The 25804-nt window shown below is 52.3% G+C and overlaps 1 protein-coding gene across 7 annotated transcripts in view; it reads right to left on the reverse strand.

Moving 5' to 3' along the window:
* Nucleotides 1-25804, reverse strand: part of LOC121275693 — an 89894-nt gene that overhangs the window by 31840 nt on the left and 32250 nt on the right. For 6 of the 7 annotated variants that reach the window (XR_005942546.1, XR_005942548.1, XR_005942547.1 and 3 more), the window contains 9 exons: nt 18321-18492; nt 16788-17013; nt 12155-12367; nt 11188-11394; nt 9886-10067; nt 9119-9251; nt 8856-8918; nt 5050-5169; nt 2441-2678 (listed from right to left, as the gene is read on the reverse strand). Coding sequence is in view for 3 of the 7 variants with exons in the window: in XM_041183259.1 (XP_041039193.1) it covers nt 2441-2678; nt 5050-5169; nt 8856-8918; nt 9119-9251; nt 9886-10067; nt 11188-11394; nt 12155-12367; nt 16788-17013; nt 18321-18492 (1554 nt within the window). In the remaining 4 variants the exon portion in view is untranslated. Of the gene's footprint in view, nt 1-2440; nt 2679-5049; nt 5170-8855; nt 8919-9118; nt 9252-9885; nt 10068-11187; nt 11395-12154; nt 12368-16787; nt 17014-18320; nt 18493-25804 lie in introns of those variants that run through there. The other variant, XR_005942549.1, reaches the window with a different exon arrangement.

A 25804-nucleotide genomic window follows, 5' to 3' on the forward strand; every position in this document is an offset into this window, starting at 1 on the left:
TCAGCATTCCCTCCTCTACCCAGGTGCCCTGCTCTCAGGAGCTGAAACAGGGTCTTCCATCAACTATTTAGCTGGAAAGGGCATCACACATTCATGCCCTCCTTATGGAATCCTCCACCCACATAATCCCTGACCCCCAGCAGTGGGGTCCTATCACAGGCAGGGAACTTGGCCAATTTCCCCCCCACTATCTGAAGCAGGTATGGGTTTCTTTGCCTTTGAGGGGACATTAACTACTCATCCACAAGAATCTCATTAAGAGCCTGGTATCACGATAATCATTAAACCACAAAGGGTTGGGGGGTGGAGAGAAGAGTCCATTCTCCTTCCTCATACCCTCTCCTACTCAGTAGGTCAGGGCCAGTGACAGGGGGAGGGGGGGCAGGAGTGGATGGGGAAGTGACAGACTGAGGGCCAGTGATCTTCCCAGCCAGTACAGTGAATATAATGCAGTCCAATAGCCTTATTGACTTCAAGTTGGCAAACTGAAACTTTCCCTTCATGTCAGCCCAACAGTTCCCCCACCCCCAATGATCTTCATCCCAACTTTGAGTGGGGAATACGTAGCAATCTATACCAATCAGTGTTTGGTGAGCGTGTTGGGCAATGCCTACAGTGCATGATGAGGTTAACTGGATGAATGGCCCTATTCTCCCTTAGTCCCTGATGAGCAGTTCTCAAGATGCTGCCACCTTTCTGAACATCCACTCACTCCGGTCACAGCACACAGTGGCTGCAGTTTCCACTATCTACAGGGTGTGTGCTCCAGCAAATATTATCAAGTCTCCTACACTAACATCCAAAGGGTCACCATTAACCAGGAACTCAACTTGACCAAACTGCCAAACACGAAAGCTACTGCAAGTTTTTAAGATACATGGGTCCCTCTAATTTGCCCTCTATATCTGGGTACTCCCCCACCCTCTCTAACTGGGTGCCCCCCCCCCCCCCGCCTTCACCTCCTCTACCTGGGTACCACTACATGCTTTTATACCTCGCTCTACCAACCCCCTCTCTCTCCAAACCTGGGTACAGCCACCCCCCCACACTCAGGACCTGGTTCTACCCCCACCTGCCCTCTATACCTGGCTCCTCTCTGTAATCTACCCTATTCCTGATTGGCAGAGAGGAACTGAAGGAATGTGGTCTAAGAATTAGAGCCAGACCTTTCAGAAGTGAAACTAGGAAACATTTCTATACACAAAAGTTAGAAGTAGTTTGGAACTCTCTTCACAAGAGACAAGACCAATTGTTAATATAAAACTTTGATTGATATGAATTTTTGTTCGCGAAAGTTGATAAATGGTATGGGGATAAAGGTGGGAATGTGGGGTTAGGTATCAGATCAGCAATTAACTCACTGGAGTGAAAGAAGTTGGAGGGGCTGAACAGCCTCCCCTCCTGGTTCCTTGTTCCTATCAGAGCAGGTCAGAGTATTCTGCAGGGAGTGATGGAACTAAGATGGCTGAAGGAACAAACCTTAGATGCATTCACTGGCAAAGATGACAGCCGTTTTGTACACAGCAAGATCCCACCATTAGCAATGAGACAAATCACCAGTATATGTAATTTTGGTTGCACTGTTTGACGGGTCCAAAGAAACCCCAGGAACACCTTATTTCTCTTGGAATATGTACCCATGGGACCTCCATCCAAACAGACAAATGAGGGGGCTCTAGTGAAGAGTCATACGGGCTCGAAACGTTAACTGTGTTCCTCTCCACAGATGCTGTCAGACCTGCTGGGTTTTTCCAGGTATTTTTGTTTTTGTTTCGAATTTCCAGCATCTGCAGTTTTTTGCTTTTAGACAAATGAAGCGCTGGTTTAACATCTCACCTAAAAGACAGCCCCTCTGACAGTGCAGCACTCCCTCAGAACATCACACCCGAGGGATGTGGAAGCGGATTCAATTGTAATTTTCAAAAATGAATTGGGTACTTGAAAAGAAAAATTTGTAGATCTACGGGGAAAGAGCAGGGGTGGGGCTAATTGGATAGAAACAAAGAAAATAAGAGAGTAGGCCATTCGGCCCTTTGAGCCTGCTCCGCCATTCAATATGATCATGGCTGATCCTCTATTTCAACGCCACACTCCCTCTCTCTCTCCATACTCCTTGACACCTTTTGGAGTCTAGAAATCTGCCTATTTCATTCTTAAACATATTCAGTAACTTGGCCTCCACAGCCTTCTGTGGTCGAGAATTCAACAGGTTCACCAAGGAGCCAGCGTAGACATGGTGGACCAAATGGCCTTCTCCTATGACTGGAAAGGGGTTTAAGCCCTTTTGACTCAAAAAGGGAGAGGGTACCAACTGAACCAAGCAGGTCAGGGGTTAGGTATGCAACAGGGCAAGCTACACATGGTTGATGGATGAGGAAGGACCCCCCCTCCCTACAAAAGATTCTATGGAGAGGAAGAAGGATGCAGGAAAGACTTAAACCTGTGTCCTCGATACTGCTGAACACCTGAGGGGGTCCATCGCGTAGCAGCTTGTCACAAAGTTTCAGGTACTCAGTGGAGCTGACAGTGAACACGTGAAGTTTCCCATCTTTACTCGAGTCAGGATCTGGCCCCCCTGTCGACAGAGGGTGAACATCATCATCATCATCATCATCACTGCTCTCCTCTCCCTCCTCCTCCGAGTCCAGTTCTTCAGTCTTGGCTTGACGCTTCAACTCCTAAACACAAGTCAAAATAAAACAATAATTAAATCGGAGAACTTCCAGAGATCAAACACCAAGGGGTTCCAAGGGGAGAAAGGCAGTAAAAGATAAAAGCATTGCTGGGTGCCAAATGCAACTTAAAGGACTTGTATTTCTATAGCGCCTGTCACAACTTCAGAAAATCCAAGACAGTGTAGTCATTGTAGTCATTGTTTCAGTGTAGGAAACGCAGCAATCAATTTGCACACAGCAAGATCCCACAAACAGCAAGTAAGAAACAACAGATAATCAAATTTAGGGATGTTGATTCAGGGGATTATATATCAGCCAGGACACCAGGTGAACGCCCCTGCTCTTCAATGAAACAGTGGCCGTGATGTTACAATTATGAGATAAGGTTTTTATATTTTAGCACAGTAATTTAGGGTGAATGAAGGGGGTCAATGTGACCTGTTCTACAGTCTGCCTGACAGTAGCCTTGGTAGTTTGATTGTTAAAGATCAAAAGAAGGCTTAGATTGTTTTACTGAGAAGAAGGTGCAAGGTATTTACACTTGGAGACAATGGCTGCAGTCTCAGAGTACAACGAATAGAGTCCAAGATTCCCAAAGTCCCAGAAAGGTGTCGAAGTTTGAAATGTTGTAAATAATTGTAAAAGCAAAAAGATAAAAGCAAAAAACTGCAGATGCTGGAAATCCAAAACAAAAACAAAAATAAAAATACCTGGAAAAACTCAGCATGTCTGACAGCATCTGCGGAAAGGAACACAGTTAACTTTTCGAGTCTGTATGACTCTTCAACAGAACTACGGAAAAATAGGTGAAATATAAGATGGTTTAAGGGGGGGTGGGACAAGAAGAGCTGGATAGAGGGCCAGTGATAGGTGGAGATTGCAAAAAGATGTCATAGACAAAAGGACAAAGAGGTGTTGACGGTGGTGATATTATCTAAGGAATGTGCTAATAGGTGACATTAAGGATAGAAAGCAGGATGAGCAAGGTACAGATAGCCCTAGTGGGGTTGGGGCGGGGAGAAGGGATCGAAATAGGCTAAAAGGTGGAGATAAAACAATGGATGGAAATACATTAAAAATAATGGAAATAGATGGGAAAAGAAAAATCTATATAAATTATTGGAAAAAAGGGGGATCGGAAAGGGGATGGGGATGGAGGAGAGAGTAAATAATTGTGCTGTAAACTCTCCATTTACTTCTAAGTTGAAAGGCAATTGGTCTCGCAAGGAGCTAGTTAGCATTTCTACCTAGGGAAAAGGTTAATGTGTTTCACATTACCGTAGGGAAGAGGGCAAAGGAAGCCAATTTTGGGATAAGGCTACAGACTTCCCCACAAATCAATGAGTATCACAGCAGAGGTTCTGCGTGGTCAGGAGAAAAGAGGCTGCGCCACTTTGTGAACTACCACAGGCAGATGCAGGAGGGGGACAGTCTGTAGTCAAAGAGACACATCCTGTAGCCAACTAAGGATTCCTGGAGATTTGTTCTGCCAATGGCTAAGGGGAAGATAAGTCATCAGAACAGGCTTTACTACTGGAGCTGGATTTAAGCAACTCCCAAAACGCAGGGAAGTGCCTGGAGACGGTCACACAAAGTTACTATTCAGCGAAACAGGGAGACGGGCACCCTTTGGCAGCTTGGAATAACTGTGGACTGCTTGCTATAAGGACTGTAATTCCATGGAGTGCACAATGGGTGATGTCACTTCTTGCAGTTTGAAGCATAAGTTGTCTACAAAAGCAAAATAATGTTTAGGCAATAGCACTTTTAGTCATTTGTTATAGTAAAAACTTTCATGACGAGACAGTGGAGTAGTGGTAATGTTGCTGGACTAGTAATCCAGAGACCCAGGCTGTTGCTCTGGGGACATGGGTTCGAATCTCAACATGGCAGCTGGTGGAATTTAAATTCAATTAATAAATCTAGGGACTGTCACTCTATTAAATATAAAGGTAGTCTCAGTAATGGTGACCATGAAACTATCAATTGTTGTAAAAACCCATCTGGTTCACTAATGTGACTTTAGGGAAGGAAATATGCCATCCTTAGTAATGTGTTTGACTCTTAACTACCCTCTGAAATGGTCTAGCAAGCCACTCAGTTCAAGGGCAATTAGGGATGGGCAACAAATGCTGGCCTTACCAGCGACACCCACATCCCATGAAAGAATAAAGAAATAAAATGTAAACAAAAATGCTGGAAATCCACAGCAAGTCAGGCCACATCTGTGGAGAGAAACCAAGTTAACGTTTCAGGTCAACAGAACCGTTTACATTTCTGTCACTGCAGTGGGAGCCAAAGAATTCCCTCGCGCCAAACACACATGAACAACTCCCCTATTTTAATCTCCCTCAACCCCCACCTTTGCACCCACCTGCAGTCCACACTTGAAGTTGAGACGAATATTTCTCTTACAGAAGAAGTTTCGAGCCTTGATGGAGTTCAGGGAGAGATCACGTCGCTTCATGTTCATCTTGTAATGGAGTTTAGTCAACTGTATGGGGAGCGAGGGAGGGAGGGAGAGGAGAGAAATAAGCCCACACATACATCTCAACACCTCAGAATAAGACAACCAAATTCACACTAACAAGCCAAGGAAAGATACTAATCTTCATTCCCTCCCTCATAGCTGCCGAAAGCACACTTGGAGAGGGAAAGAGGAGGTGGCACTGAGGTTGGTGCAAATCCTCAGGTTTGACGATATTAGGGAAATTAAGATGCAACACAAAAGGAGGCTTTGACAAATGTAAAGCAAATAGCCAGCACAGACATGATGGACTGAATGGCCTCCTTCTGTGTCATAGAGGACCAAGCTGAACCTAGAAAGCACAGAGGGGACCTAGAAGAGAAATAAGAGGGAGCAGAGAGAGAGCATTAGCAGCTAAGAAGAAAGAGAAGCCAAAAGCCTGTCATAAACATGTAAATACTTAATAAAAAGGGTAGTCAAAGGAAGCATGGGATCGAGTAGGGTCCAAAGAGGAGATGAGAGGGAATGACTGGGGTATTAACTCTGGATCTGTCTTCACAAGAGAACAGGATGCTGCCAATGGATCCTGACAAGGAGGAGGGGGAGGCAGTAGCGATATTGGGCAAGAGCAGCATCACTCAAAGCAGAATAGTCACGCGGTCCGAATGGGATGAATCCTAGGTAGCTGAGAGAAGCAAGGGTGGAAAGTGCTGAAAAGGAGGGAGGGTAAATCCAGAAATGACAAGGCAGTCAGCCTAATGTTCGGGGGTGGGGAGGGGGAAGGTGGGAGACAATAACCCAGGACAAAATTTCTTGGCTTTTGGAAAAGTATGGGTTAATAAAATGAAAGTCAGCAAAGATTTTTGACGACAAATCATGCCTGATTAACTTGATCAAGTTCTTTGACGAAGTTAGAGAGGATTAATTAGGCTAGTGCAGTTGATGTTGTGTATATTGGGCTTTCAAAAGGCATTTGGTAAATTACCACATAATAGGCTTGTTAAAACAATTAAAGTCCATGGAATTAAAGAAGCAATGGCAGCTTGGATACAGAAATTGGCTAAAGGTCAGAAAGCAGAGATTCACAGTGAATTACTATTTTTTAGACTGGAGAGGAGTATAGAGTGCTGGTCCACAGGGGTTCATATTGGAATCACAGAATGGTCATAGCACAGGCGGCTATTCGGCCCATCATGTCTGCACCAGCTATCTGAATGAGCGCTCTTCATTTTATTGTAAATTAATGACTTGGACTTCGGTATACAGGACACCATTTAAAAATCTGCAGCTAACATGAAGCTTATAAGTGTAGTGAACAGTGAGCAGCATAGGAACAGATTTCATAGGACATAGTCTGGTGAAACTGGTGAAATGGGCAAAGTGAAGTGATACATTATTGTAGAAAGAATAAGAATAACCAAGTAAATAGTCATTTGTTAGTACAGAACTTGAGCATTGCTGAAAAAGAGAGGCTTTTGTGTTGAAGCTTTTCATCTTGCTCTCATCAGGACAATTGCAAGAAAATACCAATGTCAGAGAAAACAAAATACTGTATGAGAAGAGAGTGCCGATTGGTTGGAAAGTGGACTCTCATGCAGGTGTTGCCATGGAGAATGCACCAGTTGATAGGGCTGACAGTTAAGTGCCAAGCATTGCTTGAAATTTAAACCAGGAGAGTCCACTTGCCAACCAATCAGCACTCTCTTCTCAAAGTATAAATACGTTGTTTCCCTGACATTAGTATTTTCTTGCCAATTGACCTGAGTGCAAGGCAAAAACCTTCAACAAAAAAAATCTCTTTTTCAGCAAAACTAACTAAATAGTACAACTTCGAAGGATGCGCAGAGTCCAGCAGATGGGGGGAGGGAATGATGAGGGACGTGTTTGCAAACAACACTTTGTAAAAACCCATCTGGTTCACTAATGTCCTTCAGTGAAGGATATCTGCCATCCTTACCTGGTCTCACCTACAGGTGACTCCAGATCCATAGCAACGTGGTTGACTCTTAACTGCCCTCTGAAATGGCCGAGCAAGCCATTCAGTTCAAAGTCATTTAGGGATGGACAACAAATGCTGGCCTTGCCAGCAGTGTCCACATTCCAACAAAGCATGATTTTGGAGAGGGTGCATAGGAGATTTACTAGAATGGTTCCAGGGGTGAGGAAAACATTCCCAGATAGACTAGAATGGTTCCAGGGAAGGGCAAGTTCAGTTAATGTGCTGAGACAGGAGAAACTGGATGATTCTCCTTAGAGCAGAGAAGGTTAAGGGGAGATTTAATTGAGGCATTCAAAATCATGAAGGGTTTTGATTGAGTAAATAAGGAAAAAGTGTTTCCAGTGGCAGGAGCGTCAGTAACCAGAGGGACACAGATTTAAGGGCAAAATACTGCGGATGCTAGAAATCTGAAACAAAAACAAAAAATGCTGGAAAAACTCTCTGACAGCATCTGTGGAGAGAAAGACAGAGTCAACGTTTCGAGTCCATATGACTCTTCTTTACAGCACAGATTTAAGGTAAAACAAAAACAGAATTACCTGGAAAAACTCAGCAGGTCTGGCGAAGGGTCATGAGGACTCGAAACGTCAACTCTTTTCTTCTCCGCCAATGCTGCCAGACCTGCTGAGTTTTTCCAGGTAATTCTGTTTTTGTTCTGGATTTCCGGCATCCGCAATTTTTTTGTTTTTATCACAGATTTAAGGTGACTGGCAAAAGAACCAAAGGGAGCGTGGAGGAAGCATTTGTTTGGAATGATTGGAATCTGGAAGGCACTGCCTGAGAGGGCAGTGGAAGCAGGTTCAATAGTAACTTTCAAAATGGAATTGGATCAATGCTTGAAAAGGGAAACTCTGCAGGACTATAGGGAAAGAGCAAGGGAGTGAGATCAATTGGATAGCTCTTTCAAAGAGTTGACATAAACACCATGCAACACACTGTTCAACTGCTGATAAGAACAACTGTGCAAAGGAGAATGAAAGAGGGCCACAGGCCACCAGTCCAGGGGTTTAGAGGCATCAATAAAACTTTGACCAGAAATTGAGCTGGACTAGCCATATAAACACTGTGGCAACAAGAGAGGTCAGAGGCTAGGAATCCTGGCTCCCCAAAGCCTGTCCATTATCTAAAAGGCATGTCAGGAGTAGAATATTCCCCACTGGCCTGGATGAGTGCAACACCCACAACATTCAAGCAGCTTGACGCCGGCCAGGACAAAGCAGTCTGCTTGATTGGCAACCCATCCATCACCGTCAACATTTATTCCCTCCACCATTGACACACAGCAGCAGCAGTGTGTACCATCTACAAGATGCACTGCATGCACTCACCAAGGCTCCTTAGACAGCTCCTTCCAAACCCACAATCACTACCATCTAGAAGGACAAGGTCAGCAGATAGATGGAATACCACCATCTAGAAGTTTCCCTCCAAGCCACTCAACATTATAACTTGTAAATATATCGCCGTTCCTTCACTGTTGCTGGACCAAAATCCTGGAACTCCCTCCCTAACAGCACTGTGGGTGTATTTACACCACATGGACTGTGGCGGTTCAAAAAGGCAGCTCACCACCATCTTCTCAAGGGCAATTAGGGATGGGCAGTAAATGTTGGTCTAGCCAATTTATACTTCACATTCCATGAAAGAACGAAAAAAAATCAATTGTCAGCAGAAGCATCAACCATAACAGGAAGATTCCTGAGCAAACGCTCACCTCCGACTCCTGGTGTTTGATGGCACACTCCAGCTGTTTGGCTCTGTTATCACTCTCTCTAATCTGTTAAAGGGAAACAAAAACAATCAGCATGGCAATTAGTGCAGATGAAGGAACATCGCATTACAGAGACCGACGACCGGTGAGTCAGTGTTTAAACTGGAGCCAACTCCTCTGTCAATTTGTGCAGCAATGTTATATTATACTGCGCTCTCTGGAGTCTTATCGCTACTATATCTGTCCATCTCCCAATGAAACCGTACCAGAGTGAATACTCGTAACCGCTCCAGCTCTGACTTCCAGGTCTGTTGCTCAGTCTGTCGTCGTTCAATTTCGTCCTTTAGCTCCACAATTTCATCTTCCAGAAGGTTGCAGTCTCTGGTTTGATGCAGAGCACTGAAAAGTAGAGACCGCTAGTCACCCAATACTGAGCTATTAACACTCTAAGCATTCCTGCACTATTCCTCACCCAAGCGTTGATCACAAACATCCCCACACACTTTCAGCTTACCCACCCACCCACGATGTACCATCCCACAGTCCTATACACCTATCACCTTGTGCTCTCACAAGGCAGCTGAATGGCCTCTTCCTGGACCTGTGCTCCCTCAGCACCCCACCCCGACACAGCGTTCCCCTGACTCCAACCACTTTCTTAAGCTCCCTTGGCCCATCATTGGTAGCCGTAAGGACCCGACATTCTGGAAGTTGCTCTGAAAGCCCCACCGCCTCTCCACCTCTCCCTCTCCCCCTCCAAGGCCCTCCCTGAAACTTCACGGGGTCGCTGGGTCAAAATCCTGGAACTCCCTCCCACAGTGATGTTACGGTGTACCTGCACCACAGGGACTACAGCAGTTCAAGGCGGCAGCTTCTCAAGGGAAATTAGGGGTGGGCAACAAATGCTGACCCAGCCAGCAATGCCCACATCCTATGAACAAATAAAAAAAACCTCGGACCAAACTCTGGTCATCTCCCCATAATCTCCCCTCCTGTCTCTGTTAATCTCTTCCCCACTCCCCCACCACTGTACCTCAGGATCTCGGTTACATTGTGCGAGTCGGTCTTAGTGCAGATGAAGGCGATGCGTCCATACTGACCGTCCATCAGGAGCTGCCTGCGGAGACTTTCGTCCAGCATGTCCTTGGCCGTCTTGTCATCAACCGCCCGTGTCACGTTGGCCACGATCCACACAGCATCGCAGTTCTTCAGGTACTGAGCACAAGAGAGGTGCAACAGAGTTACAGTCAAGACACCATCCACCTGCAGCAAACCCTTGACCCAATCTCTGGCCCTGTGACCAGCCCCTGTCCCAAGACCCCCAACAGAATTAATGTTCCAGGTTGATGAAGAGAGGTCAGAGAGGTGAATGTGTTTCCCTCTTCACAATTGTGGCCTAACTGGCTGAGTATTTCGAACATCACCACTAAGCTAACGTAGCTGAGCTTGTAACTAACTGGGGATAGCAGTGGTGATGTTACTAGACTAGTAATCCAGAAGCCTGGACTAATGATTTGAGTATATGATTTCAAATCCCACTAAGGCAGCTGGGGGGATGTAAATTCAAGGAATTAAATAAATCTGGAGTAAAAAAACTAATCTCAGTAATGGTGACCATTAAACATCAGATTGTCACAAAAACCTGTCTCGTTCACTGATATCGAGAATCATAGAAAAATTATGACTCAGGAGGCCATTCAGCACATTGTATCCCTGTGAGTTGACAAAGAGTTACCCCAGCCTAATCTCACCTTCCTACACTGAGTTCGTAACCCTGCAGGTCACAACTCTTTAAGTAGACATCAAAGTTCTTTTTAGGGAAGGAAATCTGCCATCCTTACCCGGTCTGGCCTATATGTGACTCCAGGCAATGTGGCTGACTCTTAACTACCCTCTGAAATGACCTAGCACGCAACACAATTGTAGTCAAGGCAGCGGCGCACCAGCACCTTCTTGGGGCAATAAATGCTGGCTTTGTCAGCAACACACATGTCCCGTGAACAAATTTAAAAAAGAGCTTGAAGCTACAGAGATAGGATTACCTGAACCAGGAAAGCGTTAAAGGCTGTGATTGCTATACTTCACTCCACACCTCACCTGCACCCTGGAGAGAAGATTAAATTCAAACTTGACGACCAAGCAATCGATCTGCTGTCAAAATCCCCCCAGCCCACTCCCACCCTGTGCTTACGGCCACTGTCTGTTCCACCCACCCACCATGCTGGGTTTGACCTGAAGAGGGGGGTAGTGGTGGACTCTGGGTCTAACGCCATGCTCTTGTTCCTCCATCATCCCAACCGGTTACAGCTGGTGCCAGGAGACCATGCTTGCTCACCTCCTTGGCGATGCTGTTCCTAGCAGCGTTGGAGTCTCTGACACCTGGGAGGTCGACCAGGACAGCTCCAGTCCGCAGCACCGCAGACCGCGGCACTCGGATCCTCACCCGTTTCACAATTGGCCAAAACTCTCCACCTCGGCAGCCCCGAGAATCATCAGCACGGGAGTCAATGAAACGCTGCACCCTGCAGTGGAAATCCCTAGCCTGGGGAACGGAGAGGAAAGAGGAGATTTACTAGAATGTTTCCAGAGATGAGGGGCAGTTACGTGGAGAGACTGGAGAAGTTGGATTTGAGCAGAGACGGTCAAGAGGAGATTTAACAGAGGGATACAAAATCATGAAGAGATTTGATAGAGTAAATAAGGAGAAACTGTTTCCAGTGGCAGTTGGTCAGTAATCAGGGGACAGGGGTTTAAGATAATTGGGAAAGCAACCAGAGGGGCAGAGGGGAGATGAGAAGAAATGTTTATGCAGTGAGTTGTTGTGATCTGGAATGCATTGCCTGAAAGGGCGGTGGAAGCAGAATCAATAATAACTTTCAAAAGGAATAAATATATGAAGAGGAAAATTTACAGGACTCAGGGGAAAAAGCAGGGGAGCGAGTGTGTACTGTATCATTCTATAATGGCAGGTCAGAAGCTCACTTTGAGATGTTTGAACGGAAGGGATAACATCAGGGCCCCTGGTTAAACAGATTTACGGCAACACAGGTGAAAGCAGCAGAAATACAAGACTATGGAAGGATGAGGTTGAGTTTTCGAGTGGGAATCTTTAAAATGAAAAAACAGAAGCTAAAATCCTGATGTCTTTCCAAGCCCATTCAAGATGGATATTCAGCCAGTGAATTCTCCTGTTAATCTTCGTCAGTTAAAACCTAAAAGGTCAGAGGCTCAGGAAGAAACTGCCCTCTCTCCCTGCCCAGAGTACAGGGTAGAATAACAACATCAAGACAGCTTTCACTAACCCGTGTCTCAGTGATGGTCTCTGTCTTCCCCAGGTGCGATGTGACATCCCGAATCTGCTTCAGCTCGTTGTACGGGAGGATTCTTCCGTAAACGGCCTTCACACGACCGTACGCCACACTGGCCTCGGAGTTGGGGGCTGGTCGCTGTTTTTTCATCCGCCCAGATTTGCCTTTCATGTCATTCAGCAACAAGTGGAGCTCATTATTCCATTCCTGAGATCCAAAAGTATAAAGGAACACACAGATAAGAACAAAAAAGGACTCATTTCTTGAGCACCTTTCATGACCTCAGGACATCCTAAAGTACATTACAGCCAACAAAATACTGGAAGTGTAGTTACTGTTGTAATGCAGGAAACGCAGCAGACAATTTGAGAACAGCAAGATCCCACAAACAGCAATGTGAGATGACCTACATGGGAAAAACTTGTATTTTCTTTAAAGACAATGTCCCCTTAAAGACCAAAGTGGGTTGGGGTGTATTCTGAAAGAGGCTTAATTGGTTTCCTGATTATGACATCATTAGGTTCCAAGAAATGCTCATGTGACCGGAGGTCGCCTTGGGGATGAAAAGCTAAGAATCCAAAAGGTAAATAGAAAGCTAAATGTAGTGGTGGGGTTCCAGCCTGACTGGCGGCAGAACAAAGAATTGGTGAGAGTGGAAACAAGATTCTCCACAAACAGAGCAGTTTTCTGTTGGTGGTTTACAGCAGACCTTGGGGTTGAAGTAGGTCTCTAAAAATAGAGCAGAGACTGTATTTTCCATAAGACCATAAGACATAGGAGCAGAAATTAGGCCATTCGGCCCATCGAGTCTGCTCCACCATTCAATCATGGCTGATAAGTTTCTCAACCGCATTCTCCCACCTTCTTCCCATAACCTTTGATCCCCTTACCAATCAAGAACCTATCTATCTCCATCTTAAATACACTCAATGACCTGGCCTCCACAGCCTTCTGTGGCAATGAATTCCATAGATTCACCACTCTCTGGCTAAAGGAGTTTCTCCTCATCTCTGTTCTAAAAGGTCTTCCCTTTACTGAGGTTGTGCCCTCGGGTCCTAGTCTCTCCTACTAATGGAAACATCTTCCCCACGTCCACTTTATCCAGGCCTTTCAGCATTCTTAAGTTTCTATCAGATCCCCCCTCATCCTTCTAAACTCCATCGAGGAAAAACCCAGAGTCCTCAAATGTTCCTTATATGTTAAGCCTTTCATTCCTAGGATCATTCTCGTGAACCTCCTCTGGACCCTCTCCAGGGCCAGCACATTCTTCCTGAGATACGGGGCCCAAAATTGCTCACAATATTCTAAATGTGGTCTGACCAGAGCCTTATAAAGCCTCAGCAGCACATCCCTGCTTTTATATTCTAGTCCTCTCGAAATAAATGCCAACATTGCATTTGCCTTCCTAACTACCGACTCAACCTGCAAGTTAACCTTAAGAGAATCCTGGACGAGGACTCCCAAGTCCCTTTGCACTCCAGATTTCTGAATTCTCTCCCCATTTAGAAAATAGTCTATGCCTCTATTCTTCCTACCAAAGTGCATGACCTCACACTTACCCACGTTGTATTCCATCTGCCACTTCTTTGCCCATTCTCCTAACCTGTCCAAATCCTTGTGCAGCCTCCCTGCCTCCTCAATACTACCTGTCCCTCCACGTATCTTTGTATCATCTGCAAACTTAGCCAGGATACCCTCAGCTCCTTCATCTAGATCATTAATGTATAAAGTGAAAAGTTGTGGTCCCAACACTGACCCCTGTGGAACTCCACTAGTCACCAGCCGCCATCCTGAGAAGGACCCCCTTATCCCCACTCTCTGCCTCCTGCCAGACAGCCAATCTTCTATCATGTTTTCATGTAAGATATTGGTGGAAAAGACAGGACACTGAAGACAGGAAGAACAGGGGGTTGTGAATTGGACAAGAACCACTGCTGCTGTTTCAGTGCTGCCAGAGCCCACCATATTGTTTAAAGGAAACAGAAACAAGTCTCTGGGGATTCTGTGCCATCATTTCCAACAAGAGAGAATCTAACCATGGCACCTTGATATTCAAAGGCATTACCATCACTGAATCCCCCACTATTAACATCCGGGGGTTACCACTGACCAGAAACTGAACCAGCCATATAAATACTGTGGCTACAAGAGCAGGTCAGAGGCTGGGAATTCTGCAGAGAGTAACTCATCTCCTGACTCCCCAAAGCCTGTCCACCATCCACAAGGCACAAGTCAGGAGTGTGATGGAATACCCTCCACTTGCCTGGATGAATGCAGCTCCCACAACATAAAAGAAGCTCGATACCATCCAGGACAAAAGCCTGCTTGATCAGCACCCCATTCATTACCTTCAACATTTACTCCCTCCACCACAAACACACAGTGTACCATCTACAAGATGCACTGCAGGAACTCACCAAGGCTCCTTCAACAGCACCTTCCAAACCCATGACCTCTACCATCTAGAAGGACAAAGGCAGCAGACAGATGGGAACACCACCACCTAGAAGTTACCCAAGTTACACACTATCATGACTTGGAAGTATATTGCTGTTCCTTCACTATCAACGAGTCAAAATCCTGGAACTCCCTCTCCAACAGTATTGTGGCTGCAGCATTTCAAGAAGGCAGCTCACTACCACCTTCTCAAGGGCAATTAGGGATGGACAATAAATGTTGGCCTAGCCAGCGATGCCCACATCCATTTAAGAAAAAAAAAATCAGGATTGTTGTGACCCTAACTGTATCTAGGAGACTTTAGATAGAATCTGGCTGCTGGTGAATGTGACTCAAAGGCTGAAACAATTGAGTGGGTAGTGAGACACCCTACAGTGTGGAGGCCGAGATAGAAAGTCTGAGAGATTACATATGGTCCCACATTTCTGCACAAAGTATTGCAAGTGATTGTAAATATGTGAGGCCTATCTTTGTTGTATTGACTATTTAAAGTGAAACTTAACTTTTTGTGTGAAACGTACTGTTAATTGATGTTTGCATTGGTTAGTTTTACGTGGTTTGTTACAGTAAAAGTTTGAAGTGAAATCTTGTCTAGCGGTTTTCTTTCAGTTGGTGTTATGGAAATTCCTTTTAAAAGTGATCAATCTCTAGGGGGATCGTAACAAAGATGATAACAACCAGATAATCCGTTTTTTTTTTAAGATGTTCACTGAGGGATAAAGGTTGGCCAGGACACCAGTCTTCAAAATAATGTCATGGGATGTTTGATGTCCACCTAAGAGGGAAAATAGTTTAAAATCTCACCTGAAATATGGAACCTCTGACAGAGCAGTGCCCCCTCAGTACTGACCTTCCTGATTGGCCTGTGACATACATTCATTCTCAGACCAGTTCTCGACAAACAAAAGGAACGTGCTCAGCCTTGCACCTTTTCTGAATTATCTCTCAGCTTGAGGAGCCTATAGTTCCCCATTGCTTTCTCTATGTCAGAGTCAACTTGCCAACCAATCATCATCCTTTCTCCTGTAGTATAAATTGCAACAATTGCTTGAAATTTGGCATTCTTGCATTTGTCCTGATGAGCGAAAGACAAAAAGCTTCAGAAACATGTCTCTCTTTCCAGCAATGTTCAAGGATAAAATTTACAGGGCTGTGTGGAAAGAGCAGGGTATGGGAAAAATCGGATAGTTCTTTTAAAGAGGGATAATGGGATAAAGGCCATCTCCTGTGATGTATCATTCTTTAACCTTAAAATTAGGCCTAAATCATTGAAACAGTGATGTCAGAAAGCAGTTTTTTAAAAATTCATTCATGGGATGTGGGCATCGCTGGCTAGGCCAGCATTTATTGCCCAAGCCTAATTGCCCTTGAGAAGGTAGTGGTGAGCCACCTTCTTGAACCACTGCAGTCTTTGTGGTGTAGGTACACCCACAGTGCTGTTGGTAGTTGTGGTTGGGGGGGTGGGGGAGGAGTTTCAGGGTTTTGATCCAGTGACAAAGCACTGAAAAAAAGAGACATGTCTAATCTTTTCGTCTTGCACTCGTCTGGACACTTGCAAGAGCACCAATATAAGGGGGAAACAACAATTTATACCATATGTGAAGAGTGTGGTCGGAGGGCAAGTGGCATTGCCATGGAGAATGCACCGATGGTGACTGACAGTTAACTATCAAGCATTGTTTGAAATTTAAACCAGGCAGCTTGACCCCGATTGGTCAAGGCATTGCCCTGATGAATGAGTTAGTGAATGGCTGTCACTTATTTTGTTTAGCTGAAACAGGCACAATGTGTGTACATTTTCTTTCTGTCTGCAAAGAACAGGGCCCTGTAAACACAAATGCACTGCACTGCGATCCTGATTGACAATCTTACATCGTATATTAGCGTAATTCTTAGTACATTGAGGATTGTTTAGCAAATGGTGTCCAATCGTGGAATCACATCTAATGTTGGACACAGTATTTTGAGTTTTGCAAACACGGGCTGGTGGGGTACAGTCTGTCGGTTGCCCGTTGTGGACAGTGGCTGGGACGTGCTGTTTGATAATGATCCACCATCTATAAACACGTTCACACCACACTCTTGATGTTCCTTGTCGATTCCTTGCAGGCTTTGGAGAGTCAGTAGATGAGTTACTCACCACAGGATTCCGAACCACTGTTCAACTCACCTCCTCAGAGAAGAATTCCACCTCAGCGCAGTAACTGTCATTGAGACTGTTGTGAGAGACCTCAACTGCCACGGCAGTACAGGCCCTCATGGCGGAGGTGGGTAGGACAGCCTCTTCATCCAGCAGGGCGTTCAGCAGACTGCTCTTCCCTGACCCCGTGTCTCCAATCACTGCTATGTGGGTCAAAGGAGGGATGGTCTGTTGCTGCAGCTTCTCAATCTGCTCCCTAGAGACAGAGAAAGAAGGGAAGGGAGAGCAAGTCACAGGTAATAAAAGGAGGGATTAACACTTATTCCGTGCCTTTCGTGACACTGGGATGCCACATAACACTTCCATAACCAGTGAAGGACTATTTTTGAAGGCCATTCACCGTTGTAAAGTAGGAAGGACAACAGCATCCCACAAATGGCAATGTGACAAATGACCAAATAACTTGTTTAAGTGATGTTACTTGAGGGATAATTATTAGCAAAGGCGATGGACAACACTCCAGTTCTTCTTCCAATAGTGGCCGTGGGAACTTTTACTTCACATATGTCAAGTACTGACCCTCCAAAAGTGTCGCGCTCCCTCAGTACTGACGCTCCGACAGTGCAGCGCTCCCTCAGTACTGACCCTCCGACAATGCCGCGCTCCCTCAGTACTGACCCTCCGACAATGCCGCGCTCCCTCAGTACTGACCCTCCGACAATGCCGCGCTCCCTCAGTACTGACCCTCCGACAATGCCGCGCTCCCTCAGTACTGACCCTCCGACAATGCCGCGCTCCCTCAGTACTGACCCTCCGACAATGCCGCGCTCCCTCAGTACTGACCCTCCGACAATGCCGCGCTCCCTCAGTACTGACCCTCCGACAATGCCGCGCTCCCTCAGTACTGACCCTCCGACAATGCCGCGCTCCCTCAGTACTGACCCTCCGACAATGCCGCGCTCCCTCAGTACTGACCCTCCGACAATGCCGCGCTCCCTCAGTACTGACCCTCCGACAATGCCGCGCTCCCTCAGTACTGACCCACCGACAATGCCGCGCTCCCTCAGTACTGACCCTCCGACAATGCCGCGCTCCCTCCTGACTTGACGGCAGGGAATCTTTACCCAATGACCTACAGTGAATCAGTCAAGATCTGTTAAAGGGATGGGTAACCTTTACAGCTTGTCGTATCCCACCCAGAGACTCGAACCCATAAACGAGGCCAACACTCTCGTGCAGTACAGGATGTGTGTTTCAATTTGGAGGTGCCATTTTTCATACGAGTCATTAAATCAAGTCCCCTTATTGTTCTCCCAGATGGGATAAAAGGTATCATTCCAAGAGTAAAGGAGTTCTCTCCTGGACAATATTTATCAAATCAAATATCTAAACATAGCTCATCTTGCTGTGCACATTTTGAATGCCGAGTTTCCGTATTTTACAACTGTGACAAAACTAAAAAATTACGTCAATAACTATGAGCTGCGTTGGGACATCATGAACTAATGAAAAGCACTGCAGAAATGTAATTAACCCATTAAATGGTTATTAACTGATACTCACTTCCACTCCTTCACATGTGCCTCTGCGATCCCCTCTGCCTGCAGTGTCTGCGAGATGCACTGAAGCAACAGCTCACACTCCCTCAGCTGGCAAGTGACATCCTGGTCTGATGTTGCCCAGGAACTCTCGGAGGCTTCTCCAGGTGAGGGGCAGTGAAAAGCAGCATTAACAACTAGCAAAATAAAAACATGTATGATTCTGGGTCATCTCGACCTGAAATATTAACTTTGCTTCTCTCTCCACAGATGCTGCCAGACCTGAGTATTTCCATCATTATTCAGTTTTATGAAAAATTTTTATTTCAGATTTGCAGCATCTGCAGCATTTTGATTTTGTGGCAGCAAAAAGTTGTGTATCAAAGTTTGCAAGTGACATGATGTTAGGAGGCAAAGTTGTATAGATGGGAGCAGGAGGGTACAAGAGGACAGATATTAATGGGATGATTATATTGGTAGGATATGCAGGTGAAAGACAGTGTTTAAGAACCTTGAGCACATGGAGATGTAACAGGTCCAGGACGTGTGAGGCAGCGAGCGAGCGGGCGAGGGAGGGAGAGCGAGCGAGCGAGCGGGCGAGGGAGGGAGAGCGAGCGAGCGAGCGGGCGAGGGAGGGAGAGCGAGCGAGCGGGCGAGGGAGGGAGAGCGAGCGAGCGAGCGGGCGAGGGAGGGAGAGCGAGCGAGCGAGCGGGCGAGGGAGGGAGAGCGAGCGAGCGAGCGGGCGAGGGAGGGAGAGCGAGCGAGCGAGCGGGCGAGGGAGGGAGAGCGAGCGAGCGAGCGGGCGGGCGAGGGAGGGAGAGCGAGCGAGCGAGCGGGCGGGCGAGGGAGGGAGAGCGAGCGAGCGGGCGAGGGAGGGAGAGCGAGCGAGCGGGCGAGGGAGGGAGAGCGAGCGAGCGAGCGAGCGAGGGAGGGAGAGCGAGCGAGCGGGCGAGGGAGGGAGAGCGAGCGAGCGGGCGAGGGAGGGAGAGCGAGCGAGCGGGCGAGGGAGGGAGAGCGAGCGAGCGGGCGAGGGAGGGAGAGCGAGCGAGCGGGCGAGGGAGGGAGAGCGAGCGAGCGGGCGAGGGAGGGAGAGCGAGCGAGCGGGCGAGGGAGGGAGAGCGAGCGAGCGAGCGGGCGAGGGAGGGAGAGCGAGCGAGCGAGCGGGCGAGGGAGGGAGAGCGAGCGAGCGAGCGGGCGAGGGAGGGAGAGCGAGCGAGCGGGCGAGGGAGAGCGAGCGAGCGGGCGAGGGAGGGAGAGCGAGCGAGCGGGCGAGGGAGGGAGAGCGAGCGAGCGGGCGAGGGAGGGAGGGAGGGAGAGCGAGCGGGCGAGGGAGGGAGGGAGGGAGAGCGAGCGGGCGAGGGAGGGAGGGAGGGAGAGCGAGCGGGCGAGGGAGGGAGGGAGGGAGAGCGAGCGGGCGAGGGAGGGAGGGAGGGAGAGCGAGCGGGGAGAGGGAGGGAGGGAGGGAGAGCGAGCGGGCGAGGGAGGGAGGGAGGGAGAGCGAGCGGGCGAGGGAGGGAGGGAGGGAGGGAGAGCGAGCGGGCGAGGGAGGGAGGGAGGGAGAGCGAGCGCGCGAGGGAGGGAGGGAGGGAGAGCGAGCGGGCGAGGGAGGGAGGGAGGGAGAGCGAGCGGGCGAGGGAGGGAGGGAGGGAGAGCGAGCGGGCGAGGGAGGGAGGGAGGGAGAGCGAGCGGGCGAGGGAGGGAGGGAGGGAGAGCGAGCGGGCGAGGGAGGGAGGGAGAGCGAGCGGGCGAGGGAGGGAGGGAGGAGAGCGAGCGGGCGAGGGAGGGAGGGAGGGAGAGCGAGCGGGCGAGGGAGGGAGGGAGAGCGAGCGGGCGAGGGAGGGAGGGAGGGAGAGCGAGCGGGCGAGGGAGGGAGGGAGGGAGAGCGAGCGGGCGAGGGAGGGAGGGAGGGAGAGCGAGCGGGCGAGGGAGGGAGGGAGGGAGAGCGAGCGGGCGAGGGAGGGAGGGAGGGAGAGCGAGCGGGCGAGGGTGGGAGGGAGGGAGAGCGAGCGGGCGTGGGAGGGAGGGAGGGAGAGCGAGCGGGCGAGGGAGGGAGGGAGAGCGAGCGGGCGAGGGAGGGAGAGCGGGCGAGCACGCGAGAGCGAGCGAGCGCGCGAGAGCGCGCGAGAGCGCGCGAGAGCGAGAGAGCGCGCGAGAGCGAGAGAGCGCGCGAGAGCGAGAGAGCGCGCGAGAGCGAGAGAGCGCGCGAGAGAGAGCGAGCGCGCGAGAGAGAGCGAGCGAGCGCGCGAGAGAGAGCGAGCGAGCGCGCGAGAGAGAGCGAGCGAGCGCGCGAGAGAGAGCGAGCGAGCGCGCGAGAGAGAGCGAGCGAGCGCGCGAGAGAGAGCGAGCGAGCGCACGCGAGAGAGCGAGCGAGCGCACGCGAGAGAGCGAGCGAGCGCACGAGAGAGAGCGAGCGAGCGCACGAGAGAGAGCGAGCGAGCGCACGAGAGAGAGCGAGCGAGCGCACGAGAGAGAGCGAGCGAGCGCACGAGAGAGAGCGAGCGAGCGCACGAGAGAGAGCGAGCGAGCGCACGAGAGAGCGAGCGAGCGCACGAGAGCGAGCGAGCGCACGAGAGCGAGCGAGCGCACACGAGCGAGCGAGCGCACACGAGAGAGCGAGCGAGCGCACGAGAGAGAGCGAGCGAGCGCACGAGAGAGAGCGAGCGAGCGCACGAGAGAGAGCGAGCGAGCGCACGAGAGAGAGCGAGCGAGCGCACGAGAGAGAGCGAGCGAGCGCACGAGAGAGAGCGAGCGAGCGCACGAGAGAGAGCGAGCGAGCGCACGAGAGAGAGCGAGCGAGCGCACGAGAGAGAGCGAGCGAGCGCACGAGAGAGAGCGAGCGAGCGCACGAGAGAGAGCGAGCGAGCGCACGAGAGAGAGCGAGCGAGCGCACGAGAGAGAGCGAGCGAGCGCACGAGAGAGAGCGAGCGAGCGCACGAGAGAGAGCGAGCGAGCGCACGAGAGAGAGCGAGCGAGCGCACGAGAGAGAGCGAGCGAGCGCACGAGAGAGAGCGAGCGAGCGCACGAGAGAGAGCGAGCGCACGAGAGAGAGCGAGCGCACGAGAGAGAGCGAGCGCACGAGAGAGAGCGAGCGCACGAGAGAGAGCGAGCGCACGAGAGAGAGCGAGCGCACGAGAGAGAGCGAGCGCACGAGAGAGAGCGAGCGCACGAGAGAGAGCGAGCGCACGAGAGAGAGCGAGCGCGAGAGAGAGCGAGCGCGAGAGAGCGAGCGCGAGAGAGCGAGCGCGAGAGAACGAGCGCGAGAGAACGAGCGCGAGAGAACGAGCGCGAGAGAGAGCGAGCGCGAGAGAGAGCGAGCGCGAGAGAGAGCGAGCGCGAGAGAGAGCGAGCGCGAGAGAGAGCGAGCGCGAGAGAGAGCGAGCGCGAGAGAGAGCGAGCGCGAGAGAGAGCGAGCGCGAGAGAGAGCGAGCGCGAGAGAGAGCGAGCGCGAGAGAGAGCGAGCGCGAGAGAGAGCGAGCGCGAGAGAGAGCGAGCGCGAGAGAGAGCGAGCGCGAGAGAGAGCGAGCGAGCACACGAGAGCGAGCACGCTAGAGAGAGCGAGCGAGCACGCGAGAGAGAGTGAGCGAGCACACGAGAGCGAGCGAGCACACGAGAGCGAGCGAGCACACGAGAGCGAGCGAGCACACGAGAGCGAGCGAGCGAGCGCACGAGAGCGAGCGAGCGAGCGCACGAGAGCGAGAGAGCGAGCGCACGAGAGCGAGCGAGCGAGCGCACGAGAGCGAGCGAGCGAGCGCACGAGAGCGAGCGAGCGCACGAGAGCGAGCGAGCGCACGAGAGCGAGCGAGCGCACGAGAGCGAGCGAGCGAGCGCACGAGAGCGAGCGAGCGAGCGCACGAGAGCGAGCGAGCGCACGAGAGCGAGCGAGCGCACGAGAGCGAGCGAGCGCACGAGAGCGAGCGAGCGCACGAGAGCGAGCGAGCGCACGAGAGCGAGCGAGCGCACGAGAGCGAGCGAGCGCACGAGAGAGCGAGCGAGCGCACGAGAGAGCGAGCGAGCGCACGAGAGAGCGAGCGAGCGCACGAGAGAGCGAGCGAGCGCACGAGAGCGAGCGAGCGCACGAGAGCGAGCGAGCGCACGAGAGCGAGCGAGCGCACGAGAGCGAGCGCGAGAGAGCAAGCGCGCGAGAGCGAGCGAGCGAGCGCACGAGAGCGAGCGAGCGAGCGCACGAGAGCGAGCGAGCGAGCGCACGAGAGCGAGCGAGCGAGCGCACGAGAGCGAGCGAGCGCACGAGAGCGAGCGAGCGCACGAGAGCGAGCGAGCGCACGAGAGCGAGCGAGCGCACGAGAGCGAGCGAGCGCACGAGAGCGAGCGAGCGCACGAGAGCGAGCGAGCGCACGAGAGCGAGCGAGCGCACGAGAGCGAGCGAGCGCACGAGAGCGAGCGAGCGCACGAGAGCGCGAGCGAGCGCACGAGAGCGCGAGCGAGCGCACGAGAGAGCGAGCGAGCGCACGAGAGAGAGCGAGCGAGCGCACGAGAGAGAGCGAGCGAGCGCACGAGAGAGAGCGAGCGAGCGCACGAGAGAGCGAGCGAGCGCACGAGAGAGCGAGCGAGCGCACGAGAGCGAGCGAGCGCACGAGAGAGAGCGAGCGCACGAGAGAGAGCGAGCGCACGAGAGAGAGCGAGCGCACGAGAGAGAGCGAGCGCACGAGAGAGAGCGAGCGCACGAGAGAGCGAGCGCACGAGAGAGCGAGCGCACGAGAGAGCGAGCGCACGAGAGAGAGCGAGCGAGCGCGAGAGAGAGCGAGCGAGCACGCGAGAGCGAGAGCGAGCACGCGAGAGCGAGAGCGAGCACGCGAGAGGGAGCGAGCGAGCACACGAGAGGGAGCGAGCGAGCACACGAGAGGGAGCGAGCGAGCACACGAGAGGGAGCGAGCGAGCACACGAGAGGGAGCGAGCGAGCACACGAGAGGGAGCGAGCGAGCACACGAGAGGGAGCGAGCGAGCACACGAGAGGGAGCGAGCGAGCACACGAGAGGGAGCGAGCGAGCACACGAGAGGGAGCGAGCGAGCACACGAGAGAGAGCGAGCGCACGAGAGAGAGCGAGCGCACGAGAGAGAGCGAGCGCACGAGAGAGAGCGAGCGAGCGCACGAGAGAGAGCGAGCGAGCGCACGAGAGAGAGCGAGCGAGCGCACGAGAGAGAGCGAGCGAGCGCACGAGAGAGCGAGCGAGCGCACGAGAGAGCGAGCGAGCGCACGAGAGAGCGAGCGAGCGCACGAGAGAGCGAGCGAGCGCACGAGAGAGCGAGCGAGCGCACGAGAGAGCGAGCGAGCGCACGAGAGCGAGCGAGCGCACGAGAGCGAGCGAGCGAGCGCACGAGAGCGAGCGAGCGAGCGCACGAGAGCGAGCGAGCGCACGAGAGCGAGCGAGCGAGCGCACGAGAGAGAGAGAGCGAGCGCACGAGAGAGCGAGCGCACGAGAGCGAGCGCACGAGAGCGAGCGAGCGCACGAGAGAGCGAGCGCGAGAGAGAGCGAGCGCGAGAGAGAGCGAGCGCGAGAGAGAGCGAGCGCGAGAGAGAGCGAGCGCGAGAGAGAGCGAGCGCGAGAGAGAGCGAGCGCGAGAGAGAGCGAGCGCGAGAGAGAGCGAGCGCGAGAGAGAGCGAGCGCGAGAGAGAGCGAGCGCGAGAGAGAGCGAGCGCGAGAGAGAGCGAGCGCGAGAGAGCGAGCGCGAGAGAGAGCGAGCGCGAGAGAGAGCGAGCGCGAGAGCGAGCGAGCGCGAGAGCGAGCGAGCGAGCACGCGAGAGCGAGCGAGCGAGCACGCGAGAGCGAGCGAGCGAGCACGCGAGAGCGAGCGAGCGAGCACGCGAGAGCGAGCGAGAGAGCACGCGAGAGCGAGCGAGAGAGCACGCGAGAGCGAGCGAGAGAGCACCCGAGAGCGAGCGAGAGAGCACGCGAGAGCGAACGAGCGAGCACGCGAGAGAGAGCGAGCGAGCACAAGAGAGAGAGCGAGCGAGCACACGAGAGAGAGCGAGCGAGCACACGAGAGCGAGCGAGCGAGCACGCGAGAGAGAGCGAGCGAGCACGCGAGAGCGAGCGAGCGAGCACGCGAGAGCGAGCGAGCGAGCACGCGAGAGCGAGCGAGCGAGCACGCGAGAGCGAGCGAGCGAGCACGCGAGAGCGAGCGAGCGAGCACGCGAGAGCGAGCGAGCGAGCACGCGAGAGAGAGCGAGCGAGCACGCGAGAGAGAGCGAGCGAGCACGCGAGAGCGAGCGAGCACGCGAGAGCGAGCGAGCACGCGAGAGCGAGCGAGCACGCGAGAGCGAGCGAGCACGCGAGAGCGAGCGAGCACGCGAGAGAGAGCGAGCACGCGAGAGAGAGCGAGCGAGCACGCGAGAGAGAGCGAGCGAGCACACGAGAGAGAGCGAGCGAGCACACGAGAGAGAGCGAGCGAGCACACGAGAGAGAGCGAGCGAGCACACGAGAGAGAGCGAGCGAGCACACGAGAGAGAGCGAGCGAGCACACGAGAGAGAGCGAGCGAGCACACGAGAGAGAGCGAGCGAGCACACGAGAGAGAGCGAGCGAGCACACGAGAGAGAGCGAGCGAGCACACGAGAGAGAGCGAGCGAGCACACGAGAGAGAGCGAGCGAGCACACGAGAGAGAGCGAGCGAGCACACGAGAGAGAGCGAGCGAGCACACGAGAGAGAGCGAGCGAGCACACGAGAGAGAGCGAGCACACGAGAGAGAGCGAGCACACGAGAGAGAGCGAGCGAGCACACGAGAGCGAGCGAGCGAGCACACGAGAGCGAGCGATCGAGCACACGAGAGCGAGCGAGCGAGCACACGAGAGCGAGCGAGCGAGCACACGAGAGCGAGCGAGCGAGCACACGAGAGCGAGCGAGCGAGCACACGAGAGCGAGCGAGCACACGAGAGCGAGCGAGCACACGAGAGCGAGCACACGAGAGCGAGCGAGCACACGAGAGCGAGCGAGCACACGAGAGCGAGCGAGCACACGAGAGAGCGAGCGAGCACACGAGCGAGCGAGCGAGCACACGAGAGCGAGCGAGCGAGCACACGAGAGCGAGCGAGCGAGCACACGAGAGAGAGCGAGCGAGCACACGAGAGAGAGCGAGCGAGCACACGAGAGAGAGCGAGCGAGCACACGAGAGAGAGCGAGCGAGCACACGAGAGAGAGCGAGCGCACGAGAGAGCGAGCGAGCGCACGAGAGAGCGAGCGAGCGCACGAGAGAGCGAGCGAGCGCACGAGAGAGCGAGCGAGCGCACGAGAGAGCGAGCGAGCGCACGAGAGAGCGAGCGAGCGCACGAGAGCGAGCGAGCGCACGAGAGCGAGCGAGCGCACGAGAGCGAGCGAGCGCACGAGAGCGAGCGAGCGCACGAGAGCGAGCGAGCGCACTAGAGCGAGCGAGCACACTAGAGCGAGCGAGCACACGAGAGCGAGCGAGCACACGAGAGAGCACACGAGAGCGAGCGAGCACACGAGAGCGAGCGAGCACACGAGAGAGCGCGAGCGAGCACACGAGAGAGCGCGAG

Source organism: Carcharodon carcharias, chromosome 3 (assembly GCF_017639515.1).
Source record: "Carcharodon carcharias isolate sCarCar2 chromosome 3, sCarCar2.pri, whole genome shotgun sequence".
Classification (NCBI taxonomy): Eukaryota; Metazoa; Chordata; class Chondrichthyes; order Lamniformes; family Lamnidae; genus Carcharodon; species Carcharodon carcharias.